We start from the raw sequence: 12,486 nt of genomic DNA on the forward strand, positions 1-12,486 counted from the left end.
AGTAGATTACACTGTAATTAGGCAACTTTTAAAGCAGCAGTGTGGAGGCATGACTGTAAAGAGGTTTTCTTCTGAATGAAGTGTTTACCCGATGACATTCTGTAGAGTTATTTGCAGTTGTTATGAAGAAAAACAACCAACAAATGCTCTGGGAAGCCATGGTGATGAGGCTGTTGGAAGTTAAAATGGGAACAAAAAAGTTCCTCAGTTGATTTATTTATTCAACAGATACTTGTTAAGTAAAAACAAATCACAATGGATGTTATTTATGACCCTAGAGAGAAGTTACGGTTCACTTTATGTTTTGCTCTGTCAAGTTAAATTTATGGAGAAAGGGATTTCAAAGGAAACACTGGCAGATCTGTGCTATTGTGACACCAGCAGTATATATTTAGTAACTTTACAGAGGAAAGATCCCTATTGTGCTGAAAAAATACCAGTGGCAATTGTTTGTCAGGACTTCAAAGGGCACTGGGAAGTGAGCTGGCAGTGTTCAGGTGTTGCAGCTGGCCCTGGTGAGTGTTACCTGTGACAGATCCCTGCTCCTGGGGGAATTCCATCCTGGGAGGAGCCCATCTGTGCCCTGCAGATCACAGGCCTGAGACCACAGATCCTGGGTTGGGACAGATTTGGTGTACTTATCTTGATGTGCTGCAAGTAATCATGGCAACTGTTGACCACAAAATGTAGTAGTGGTGGTGGTGCAGTGGAGATGCAGAAGAGCAGCAGCTGAGTTTCTGTTCGTGAACTGTCTGGGGTACATGACCTTATTCTCACCATTAGAGCTGCTGTGGGGTTAATCTGGGCAAAGAGGTTGTGGTGATGCAAACTTCCTCTGTAAAAGTGTTGGCAGTTTCTCATTGATGGGAAAGGTGTGCTGTTTTCAAGATATCAGTACTAAACCATCACATCTCCCTGTCATATCTGTGGTTTATCCATCAGTCTTTGGGAAAAGTGCTTTTACTGCTGTCACTTGGTGAGATGTCCCAGCAAGGTGACTTGTGAGCTAAAACTATTGTCTCAAAAAGGATGCTGGTTTGCTTGCTTAGGAATACAGAATTTTATACCCTGAATGACACTGCTGTGTCAGCAGATGTGTCTGCTATAGGTCAGCCAGACGTTACTTTTGCAAGTTTGGGCGGTAGCTCCTCATCCAGCCAAGTTAAATAGGAAAAGGAAGCAATAATGGGATATTCTTTTTTAAGACTGGTGCCTTTCCACATGCAGGTTGTGGAATCCTGGGAGGTTTGCATGCTGTTTTCCACAGATGTGTAACAAAAATGAGCCTGTTGATAGGCATAGTGATCCATACCTCCTCTGATCCTGGGAATTGTGGGGTTTTGGACACTGAACACTTGCCACGGACTGAGCTGAAGAAACTGAAGATGTAGGATGAAGCCAGGAATTAGAATGAAACCATGTGCAGCGTTAAAATAAAAAACTAGAGCATCAAAACAATACTGATTATTATAAATAATACTTGAAAATTTTATTAAGCATAGTCCATTAAGTTGTGTAGCAGTAACTTGCTGTTGGCTTAATTGTAGCTTAAAACATTTATTTGAAAAAAAATCCCTATTGTTAAAGGTCAAAATTTGCTTGTATTTCTGTTTCATATGATGTGCAGAGTGTAGCTAGATATGAGAACCAAAAACTCCAACATATTCTTACTGCATACTGCCTTGAGCTAACTTTGGTAAAAGACATTTAAATAAATTATTCTTAATCTTCTGCCTATGACAAGCATCAAAAGGTATTTTGTATTCCTGTGTGCTGGCAGTTTTTCCACATTAGCTTTTCATATAGTCTTAGTATGTTTGACTGGAGCAATGAAACTCACTTTGCAATAGTGCATGAAGTTATTCAAGAAATAATACACTTGCTGTACAAAGTCGTTCCAGAGTTTGTTGATTCTTCTGAAACAAAAGGGATTCACCATAATTCCAAGAAGCACTCAGAACCCAAATTGCCACTTAGCCATTTCTTTTTCTAGACTCTTCTTAATAAGGTAACAGAACATCAGCTTGGAACACTGTCATTGGGGATTTGTTTTCAGAATATTATTAGTAGCATTTCAGTGAAGTGGAAACAAACCTGTGCTCTGAAAAGGAACTGGATCATGGGGAAAGACATTCCAGTGAGATCCATGAACTTGAATTCTATGGGATAATCTGCTATTTTAATAAATAAATAAAATTGAAAGGTTAGTTTGTAAGTAAGAATCAGAACCTGTAAAGCTGATGGTGTGACAGATATACTTTTGTAAACACGTGAACGTGTGTCATGTTTCAAGTATGGAATATGTATCTGGTGCTTGGAAGTGTGGTCGTTGTGAAGTTTAGAATGCGGAAACAAGCGTTTGTTTTTGATTGTTCATAATGTTTGGGTTATTTGCTGCTAGAAATTTCAGAAGCTAAAGTCTTTAAGGTGCAACTATCCAGTGTATTGAGCTGGAGAACAGGTAAAATGTACCTTATTTTAAAAAGCTCTGTGGGAAGTGGAAGTGACATCTAATGAGTCATTAGGAAGTTTTGTTGTTTCAATATTTTTTGCTATAAAGTTAGACCTCAAAGGACACCTTCAGTTTGATAATTAATCTATAGAAGCTGCAGTAAAATATGACCTTCTTTGGGGGAGGAGAAAGACTTTGTTCTCTCTGTCATGTGTTGAGTCAATGGTATGTGTGCTGGGGAGTCTGGCCTTAATTTTATTTTATGAATTACATTTGGGATTGTTTCTTGGTTGGGTCATTGGTCCTGGTTTTAGTTCTGGAATGTCACTCAAAATAAAACAGAACTGTGGGGGGGTGGCAGAGGGAAAATTGTGATGATTGTAGTTTGGTTAGAGGTAGTGCTGGAGAAACCTGTCATCTCTTAATAAAATAGTGAATCCCAAATCTGTTTGCTGTTACTCATTGTCATTTTTCCATTCATTACCTGTAACTGCAGTTGGAACAGGGAGTTTGTTTTAAACAAGGCATGCAGGTGTTCCCCATTCCATTGTTCTGAATCCCTGGGATTTGACATACCTGGGTGCCTAGGTGAGGAGATTCCTGACGTGTTATACCTCATCCAGGGAGGTCATCCCCACGGAAAGGTTCCTGCCCAAACAGTGACTCCTGCTGCCTCAGTGTCCTTGTGTTTCCTCCTTTCTGCCCTCGTGTTTCTGATGTGTTGCTGTCCTGAGGCAAGGATGGGATTTCTTTCTGCTGTCATTGTTTGGTTTGTGTTGCAAAGACCCAGCATAAGCAGCCCTAGTCATGGGCTGGGCCCCCAAATGCCACTGGAGAGGTGCTTATCCATTTATTTTGTAGCAGCTTGTTAAATAGATGGAAACCCAGTGCAAGTATTTTTTCTATTTCAGTATTTTTGAAGTAGCATAAGTAGAGCATAATCAAGCATCATGTTTTATATTTTGCACCTTTATTAACTGCCTCAGTTTAGTATAGACTTATGGAAATAATCTTCTTGCCTTTTCTCTTTTTTTTCCCCTTTTTTTCCTTTAGAATTGCCAAAATGCTTTGGAATTCTTAAACGATTCAAAAGCTGAAGTCTCTGAGGATACAAAAGCATAAGAACACAAGAAGCAGCAAGGAGGATTCAGTGCCAATGCAGCAACAAAAAAGACAGCCAGAGTTAGTGGAAGGAAATCTTCCTGTTTTTGTTTTTCCTACAGAACTTATATTTTATGCAGATGACCAGTCAACACACAAGCAGGTGTTGACTCTATATAACCCCTATGAGTTTGCCTTAAAATTCAAAGGTGGGTTTCTTAGGTTAAGTTCTATTTAAGGGCTAGTTGATGATCTTGAACAGTCCAATTATAATTCATGTAACAAATCATATTTGTGACAAAACCAAACTCGTTTCTCTACATGTATCTGTTGATGAAGCTGGTGATGTATTAGTTCATGATTTGTTACCACTCCTGTCCTTCTCCTTGCAGTTCTTTGTACAACTCCAAATAAATATTCGGTGGTGGATGCTACTGGTGCAGTGAAGCCTCAGTGCTGTGTTGATATGTAAGTAGAAGTTGGTTGGGTTTTTTCCTGATATACAACATTGTATTACCTCAATTTCTTTTATTATTTAAGAGGTTGTAAATGACAGCATGCATGTTATAATATGTAAGTTGGATAAAGATATGTTTTCCTAATCTCCTGTATATACTTGTTCTGATTTTTGCTGTTCTTTCCCTCCAGAGCAGAGGTATTACAATATTGGAGATATATACTTCTTGAATTTTGCCTTTGGGCATAAATGATATGCCAGTAAATGCATCTTGTAGTGTAGTTTGTAAACCAGGAGCGAGAGTAATATGAGCCTTCTCTGAGCACCTTTTTGTTAGAAATAACAAGAAAAACAAAACCCCCAGGGTTGAAATTTGTTTGTGAGAAATGCTTGTTTGCAGATTGGGAAAATGGAAATGCGTGCAGTTCTACTGGACACATTTTTCTGGGCTATGTTTACAAAGGTAGTTTAGCCTGCCTTTCACTCTGACCACCCATCTCATTCTCAGGTCTCTGTGTCTGCTCTTTTTCTCTCCTGTCAGGTGTCAGCCCAGTAACTCAGAGCAGAAGGAGGCTGCCTAAGTGACCACTGTAATGTACAGGGTCTGTGGGCTGCTGAAAGCTGAAACAGAGTAGGTGTAAAAGCTAAAACAGACCAACCCTTTTTATCTTCTATTTGCCACATTACTTCTGTGCTGATGTACAGATACAGCTGAAGAAAATCTGAAGTATCTCACAGAGAAGACTGAACTTTTTGAATAGACATTTTCCAAACTAAAACACCACATGGAATCTCTGTCTGACAAATGGCCATATAGAGAAACCCTTTGTCAGATAAATAATAACTGTTCTAGGGGAATGGTTATTCCTATAGACTGTTTTCCTTGGGTGCAATTTGAAAAATTCCAAGGACTCACTAAATAGAAAGAAAGTTTAGAACATGAAACTGGAAGGTTTCAGTAAGCAGGGACAACAATGCTAAAAATGGAACTAAACAGGTCAGACTATACCAGTGTACCAGTGAGCTAATCCATTCTTCAGAAGACATTTACACAAGCTTGATTACATTTGGTTAAACAAATGTGTTTTATTAAATAAAGGAAAATAAGACAGAGACATGTTCCAAGGGGATTTTTCTGTGTAGCAAAACCCCCCATCCCATTCCAGTGGTTGCTGTCTAAGGACAGTGTTTACTGCTAGGATATGAGCAGCACTATGCAAGTGTGGCCATTTGCCAGATAAACAGATATTCTACAGAGCTTCCAATTATGCAATGATCTCTAAAAAGAAACAGGAGAATGTGTCTGTTTATAAGGGTCTGCAGAAAATATCTCCTTGCTTGGCAGCAGATACATGTTCTCCTAGCACAGTGTTATGTAAAGATTCTGTTTAGGTTGGTAGTTGGTACCATGGTACTAGGAGTAGGAGCACCAATTTAAAAGGAAGTGTTAAAGGAAGAAATCAGAGTTGATCTGCTGTGTTGATATGCTGAGAGCTGGATGAATTAGGGTTGTGGGGGTGAAAAGGTTTTGTTTTAGTGAAGGCAGTTGCCCAGCCAACACTCCACTTGCTGGAAGCCTGTCATAGGCACCCTCCTTTGCCTCTGAAGTGACGTAAAACATCACTGCAGCCTCTTGCTGAGGGGATGACTTGGTCTCTGTTTCTGTGCTGAATAGTCTATTCAAACCAGATACCAGTTGCAAGCACTGGCTACGTGCTAATGCTTGTAAGATATCTTGGTGTGGTATAGGTCCTTTAAATAAGGGCTGAAAAATAAAAATCCATTTCTTGCAGCATTTTAATGTAATTGGTTTCTTGAAGCAATTTTAAGGCTACTGTTCTGTGTTACTAAGGGTACAGTAATTTTTTTTCCCCTCATGAGATGGCAACCTTCTTCTTTGTATGTATGTTCTTCAGATCAGCTGCTGTTATCTTGGAAACTTGGAATAACCTTTAACAAAAAACATCTGGAAAAATAGTTGAAATCCTTATTTACCCTAAGAGCTGATACCACTTCAAAACCTAAATGTTGTAGCTTTTCAATGCTAGATATGTATTCTCATGATGAATCACAAATGCAGGGAGGAGGCAGTTGAGCACAGCACTGCTCAGAGGTCTGTTTTGCTGTTGATCAGTGCTATTTTAAAGCTGTGCTTTTTATAGGTTCCAAACATGCTCTCAGTGGTGGGTTTCTGATTTTGAAAATCCCTAGCTGACTCTTGTCTATAGAGGGAATGAGTTTTGCTTCTGAGAAAGTAGAAGTGTAAAGCTTTGAGCCTGGTTTCCTCCAGGAGCTGGACTGTTGCTTGCCAAACACCTGTCCAACTCCTTTCCTTCCCTGGCCACTCCAGTCCTCTCAATCCTTCTAAAATCACTGGCCAGCATCAGACAGCTTTGATACAGGAGGAGGAGGCATCTTTCAGATAATTGATGTTTCATCAATTGGCTGCAGGACCTCAGATTGAGGCAAAGATGGGCTTGAGATAAAGACTTAACTGTCCTGTTTGGACAGGAGCATTTCTATTTGAGAATTAAGCAAACATAAGGAGGGGAGAGAGGAGGTAAGATCAGGGCTTCCAGAACATTGAGTGGTGGAGAAGGTCTGGATTATTCCAGTTTATCTGGAGGAGGGGGACAGAGGGCAGACTTAGTGATATATAGAATGTAATTCTACAACAGGCATGCTTCTTAGTATTCATCTGTTTGAAAATGTTGTTTTTCTGCAGTGTGATTCGTCACAGAGACGTTCGGGCTTCTTACTATGGTGTCATAGATAAATTCCGCCTCCAAGTGTCTGAGCAGAGCCAGAGGAAAGCGTTAGGGAAAAAGGAGATTATTGCTACTCTGCTTCCATCTGCAAAGGAACAACAACAACAAAAGGAAGAGGAGGAAAAACGAATAAAAGAACACCTGGCTGAAAGTGTCTTTTTTGAGCAGACTTTGTGTCAACCAGGTAGCTGAAATCTTTTTCCCCTCCTCTGTTCTGAATTGGTTTCGAATAGCTCAAGTGACTAGACTTAAAACATTTTAAAAATATAAACAGAAATACATTTTAAAATATTTCATTTTGCTTGCCTGTAAGACTGCTGTCTTTATCACTTGAGGATGACAGTATTCAAGAACCCAACCTGTGACTATTCTGTTGATGCTGTCTTGATCAATCAAGACCTTTGCTGCCCTGTGTTTGCATGTCATACCTTGGAGAGTGCATCCACTGTTCCTCTGGAGCAGGAGTTCTCATACAGACAATGGGAATTTATCTGTGAAAGGATGCTAGTTATTTTTTTCCCTTGGGCTCTTTCAAAACATATGCCCCTTGTGAGTTTGTTCCAAACCCTTAATCCCCCATTTCCTGATGAGCAGGAAATATTGCCAGAACATCTTCTGAAGTGCTCCTTGTTCTGTGCCCTGTCCTTTGTCTGTCCCACAAGAACAGAAGAGCACAGTTGGTGGCTGAAAACTGTGTGTTTCATACACACAGTGAGGAAGTGAATCAACAGGCTTGAAAACCTGGGCCACACAGTAAAATTGAAGGGATAAGTGTCAAGTTGTACCTGAAATGAATCTAAACTGATTCTTGATGGTCTACATTCTTCTTTTACTGATTCATACTGAAATGTTCTTGTCACTTATATTTTTCAGGACAACAAAAACCAATACCAGAAAATAGATGAACCTCTTTGACAGTATTCATGCTGTTAAAATGAATGTTTCACTGTTTATACTGAGTTTGTTGCTGGTGAAACACTTTTTATTTAAAAAAACCCCTCATAATAGATATTAGTAGGATACACAGTTAAAGCAAACCTACGAAGGTCTCTGGGGTCACAGAACAAAATGTTCCTGTGATAGTTGATCCAGGACAGAGGGCCTGAGCCACCCTGAACAATCTGATACTGGTCTTATTCCAAATGCTGTTTCTCTGCTCAAAAACCTCATTGACTATGGTATATTGCAGTAAAAGAAGAAGCAGTAAACAAAGAACTGCAGTTTACATGTAACCTGTAACCTGGAAACAAGAGATTTATGGAATTAAAATAGAGCACATATTGCTAGTCACTGAGGATAGGAGAAGTTGATAAAAACATTGGCTATTTTCCTGTGGGTCTTAAGGATTTGGTTAGAGGTATTCAGCTAACATGGTAACAGCTCTTTTCAAAGATGACACAGTGGGCCTTTGAGTAGGTTCCAGCTGTTAAAGTGCAGGACAGTAAAGACTATGAAGGACTCTTTATTGTCTGTGGTTTGCATTTTCTTATTCTGATAATACTGGACTGTCAGAGCCGTTCACTCGCACAGTTTTAAAGTAAAATTGAAATTTTCCTGATTTGTGGCATCTAAACTGACTGGCTCAGGTATAGCCCTTGAACCCTGTAAAGAATGAAAGGGAGGTCATCTGGCCCAAGAACCTGTGCTCCTGCAGCAGGTTTTATTCAGGAGGTGTGAGCAGTTACCTGCCTGTGCAGGTCTTTTGGGTGCTCTGACTGATTGATTACTGATCACCGAAGGAACATATCAAGTACTGGAGTCAGGATGCACAGGGAAACCTGAAGCACTGCTGAGACATCCAGCTGTCCTGAGTGTGTATATATAGCAACTGGGCCTGGCAGGCTCTGTTCCTCCAGAAGGGAGTGGTTTGGGAAGTCATGTGAAAACAAGTTCCAGCATCAGAACAGGGAGCAGCCTCCTCCACTGCAGAATGCAGAAGGTTTAGAAGGGTGGGTTTAAGACTTGTCTTCCACCCCCTGCAAACTCCAGAGCAAAAAGGAAAATCCGAGGATATTTCAGCTCCCATGTACTGCAGACGTTTTTCCAAAATATTTAATGTTTATATTATTTAGATCTTCCTTACAATTGGTGCTGTTTTGCTGTTTCAGAAAACAGAACTGCCTCGTCGGGACCTAGTTTACTCACAGTCTTCCTTGGAGTGGTGTGTGTCGCAGCACTAATGCTACCTACATTGGGGGAAATGGAATCCCTGGTGCCTCTCTACCTCCACTTAAGTGTGAATCAAAAGTTAGTAGCTGCTTATGTTTTAGGTAAGTACTTTGGATTTTATAAACGTTTTCCTGCAAAATCTATGAGTTTGGAAAACTTCACCTGTCTTTGCCAGCGGCCTCAGGAAACTGGATGGAAACAAAGCACCACGTTAGGTTTTGTTCTGCATCTCAGCTTACATCCTAAGTTGTAGCCATGGTGATAGCAGGGTAAATTAGTTATTGTAAGTGTTTTAGACCAGATTTGAGTTGATACCTATTGCACACAGGCCCCTACATGCTAATTTCAGCTTTATTTGATGATGGGCCAGCAACAGTCATCTGCCACCACACCTGAACGGAATGTGCTGTTTCTTACTCCTGCATTGCAATAGTTACTCTATTGCAGAATGTGAAATGTGTTACTGTGTTTCTCTCCAGCCCCCTGTGAGCTGTTTTTTAAGGCTTGAGTCTCAGTACCTGTTTCATAAGGAGTTGATATGTGTAGCAATAAGTTATAAACCCTGTCTGAGACCATTACCATCCACAGTTCTTCCTGATTGGTAACTTGCGTGTTTAGCATTAGCAACAAATGAGTTGCACATTTCATTTGTTATGACTATTTCTCTGTAACTATTTCAGATTTGAAGAACAGTCACACTAAACTCAGTTCTCCTCTCCCACTACCTGGCAGAAATGAGGATTTAAAGGAAAAGAGCTAGGCAGCTCCAAACTGATAGCTAGAGGTGAGGTAGTGATGGGGAAAGGTGCAAGTTCTGATGGTTCATGCACACTCTGCTGACTCACAAAGGTCCATCTGCTGAAGTGGTTAGAAATCTCACTTGTGGCTCTTTGCCCAAGCTGATGCTGATAGATTCTCAGATCAGGACCTTGCAGTAATCCTCACTTTGTTTTTATCTCTGCTTTTGAAAATTACTCCATGTCCTGCTGGTGTCAGCCAGAGTTTTAAGCCTTTTGACTTTATACTTTTGCAAGAGCTGAATCTGTTTCTAGATTCCCTATGAAGTTTTGAGAGGTTTTGACTTCTTTGCTGGCAGTGCTTTTAGTGCTCATGGACAGATTCTTTTGTGTGTGACTCTTGCTCATGTAGAAAGTCAATTGCTCTTGAGAAGTTGAAACCACTTTGTTCCACAAGAAGTACAACTGGATTGTGGAGCATTTAATTGGAAAGGGTTGTTATACCACACCAACAGGACTGTATGATATTTGAGTAGTATCTGATTTACAGAACTGAGTTAAACCCTTTGTTGTCTGCAAGCCCCTGTACAAGTGGTGCAGGCTGTTCTCCAGAAGCCTCTGCTGTTGCTCTGAGATGATGGAATTGATCCAAGCTGAGGATCCAGCAGCTGTGGAGCACTGATTGTCTGAACCAGTACAGACCTCAATAAATAGCTGAGCTGTAGCTCCTCTTTAAGGGGTGAATTGCTGATCTAATGGAAGGCAGTGTTGCAGCTCTGTTCTGTTGTGCTTCTCCCTTCACCATCTTCATAAAGTAGCCAAGTTCCATCAGTATGGAGTGGCAGGAGATAAAATAGTCTCAGAAATGTCTTTATGCATGGTGAGATCTGTAGGTTTTAGCTGAGCTTTCTGCAGTGAAAAGTAGTTACAGTGACATCATCTGAGCCTGCAAGAAAGTGAGATTGCTCAAGAACTGATAAATTGTTATTTTGATCTTACATAAGGGTGTAATTCAGTGAGCCCCTATGTTCTTCCATCTGCCTCACCTTGTGCAATATAACCCATGGCTAAGACCTGCAGATTTGCACTTTTTCCTGTATCAGCACATAATTAAAATGAACTTTTCAGTGTGTCATGAGCAGGTTTATTAGCCCCTGTTTCCTGTTTTCATCTGGTTTTAATTCTTTTTAACCTCTATCAGAGCAGGCCTTTTTTTCCTCCCTCTTTAAAGGTCACAACAAAGAGTCTGTTGAAAGCTCCCTCTGCAAACTGACAAGGAAGCTTAACATCTTTGTCTAAAACTGGTCTTTGATCAGTTATTATTCACAGAGCAGAAAAAAGCCTTGGAGCCTTCAACTGATCTGCCTTACTGGTGATTCAGCATTGGAATGACACTGCCCATAACTGGCCCCTGTGAGGAATGGGGTTTGGGTGCTAGTGTTACACTTACCCAAGTCAAAAGTTCAATGTTAAGATTTTCCAGTAGAGAGGTCAATAGTTGTTTGGAATATTGCTGTCTTCTTTGACATTCAGTTATTAGATGCACCACACATCACTGCTGATTTTTGACTATGTCAAAATTTGGAGCAATACTTCTAATATTTAAGTGTGTATCTAAATGCATTCTGCATGCATTTGTGTACTCCTACCATATTTTCTGGCCTGTGACAGGGTAAACTCTATTTTAAATGTTCTATTTTGAGTGAAATAGAAGTGTTTAGTTCTTAATTCTTGTCTTTCAGGTCTCATCACCATGGTTATTTTGAGAACATGAGCAATGAGTTCATAGGATGTCAAACACCTTACTGTATATTCACATCATGAATGTGGACTGCCTTTTACTCCCATTTGGCTCATTAAGATGCTAGCAAAACTGTTCAGTGATTTAAGATACCTTCAGAAATGTAATATATTTTAACTGTGTATAATAAATGAAAGACTCAAAGCACTTGGCGGTGCTTCTGTAACAGACAGCTATGAAATGTTCAGTGATACCTGTGAAAATAATTTGAAAAAACTTTTATATCTATGCCTACTGTAAAAAATCCTTATTAAAACAACATTTGTTATTTTTAGTCTATGTTCACATCAGTGCGTGATCACTATAAAAGCAAACTGTCTTCTGTAAAAACGCTCATTTGGTTTGTGGTTGTACCTGCTGAGGCTGGCACATAACACTTCTGTATATACATACCAGAGGGGTGAGTCGTGACTGATCATTGAAGAAAATGAAAAATTCCTTCAGTGGAACTATGAAATAAACCATGAATTTTAGGTGAAGAAGTAATTCTCAAATTTCTTACTTCATCATTACCAATATATTGTTGAGTGCTCATTTTCTTACCTGGGGAAATAATTTCTTGCAACAGTCATTTTGTACCACAATTACTGCACAATAAAACCAAGTTCTGTAATCAGATCCTTCATTTCTTAGGGATGCATGGAAGTGGCATTAATGGAAACTGAACTCATACTAATACGAAATTAATAATTTTCTCTATTTTAGAGACCAAACTAAGTGAAATAGCAAAGGCATTTCTCTACGTCCCTCCCCCCACAGCTACCACAGGGACTTCTTTGCTATCAGAAACTCCTGCTTAAATGCCAGTTTCATATTTGAGGTGAACATTAATCTTGTTTCATACAACAAGTATTTCCCTTTATTTGACATTTCATTGTCGAGATGTTAATTCTAAAAGGGCAGCTATTACTGCGTTGGATTCATACAGACAAATCTTTGTTTGTAAGAAGTCTATAGAGTATGCTCTGATATGAATAATAAAGTTTGGAAATCAAACCTTC

The 12,486-nt window shown here is 39.7% G+C and overlaps 1 protein-coding gene across 1 annotated transcript; it reads left to right on the forward strand.

The window, feature by feature from the left end:
- Nucleotides 1–3,505: 3,505 nt before the first annotated feature.
- MOSPD1 (motile sperm domain containing 1) lies at nucleotides 3,506–12,486 on the forward strand. The gene is made up of 5 exons (XM_039722696.1): nucleotides 3,506–3,762; nucleotides 3,946–4,021; nucleotides 6,736–6,962; nucleotides 8,887–9,048; nucleotides 11,427–12,486. The coding sequence occupies exons 1-5, from the start codon at nucleotides 3,609–3,611 to the stop codon at nucleotides 11,456–11,458; spliced, it is 651 nt and encodes a 216-aa protein (XP_039578630.1). The 5' UTR covers nucleotides 3,506–3,608; the 3' UTR covers nucleotides 11,459–12,486.

The sequence above is a fragment of the Passer montanus genome, unplaced genomic scaffold (assembly GCF_014805655.1).
Source record: "Passer montanus isolate IOZ18808 unplaced genomic scaffold, ASM1480565v1 scaffold49, whole genome shotgun sequence".
In the NCBI taxonomy this organism is placed as follows: Eukaryota; Metazoa; Chordata; class Aves; order Passeriformes; family Passeridae; genus Passer; species Passer montanus.

Bases quoted from the DNA above. Each gene is read 5' to 3' on its own strand.
- MOSPD1 (XM_039722696.1), top strand. From the start codon at position 3,609: ATGCAGCAACAAAAAAGACAGCCAGAGTTAGTGGAAGGAAATCTTCCT. The intron at 4,022-6,735 runs GTAAGTAGAAGT...GTTTTTCTGCAG, and splicing joins CCTCAGTGCTGTGTTGATAT to TGTGATTCGTCACAGAGACG. The intron at 6,963-8,886 runs GTAGCTGAAATC...TTGCTGTTTCAG, and splicing joins GCAGACTTTGTGTCAACCAG to AAAACAGAACTGCCTCGTCG.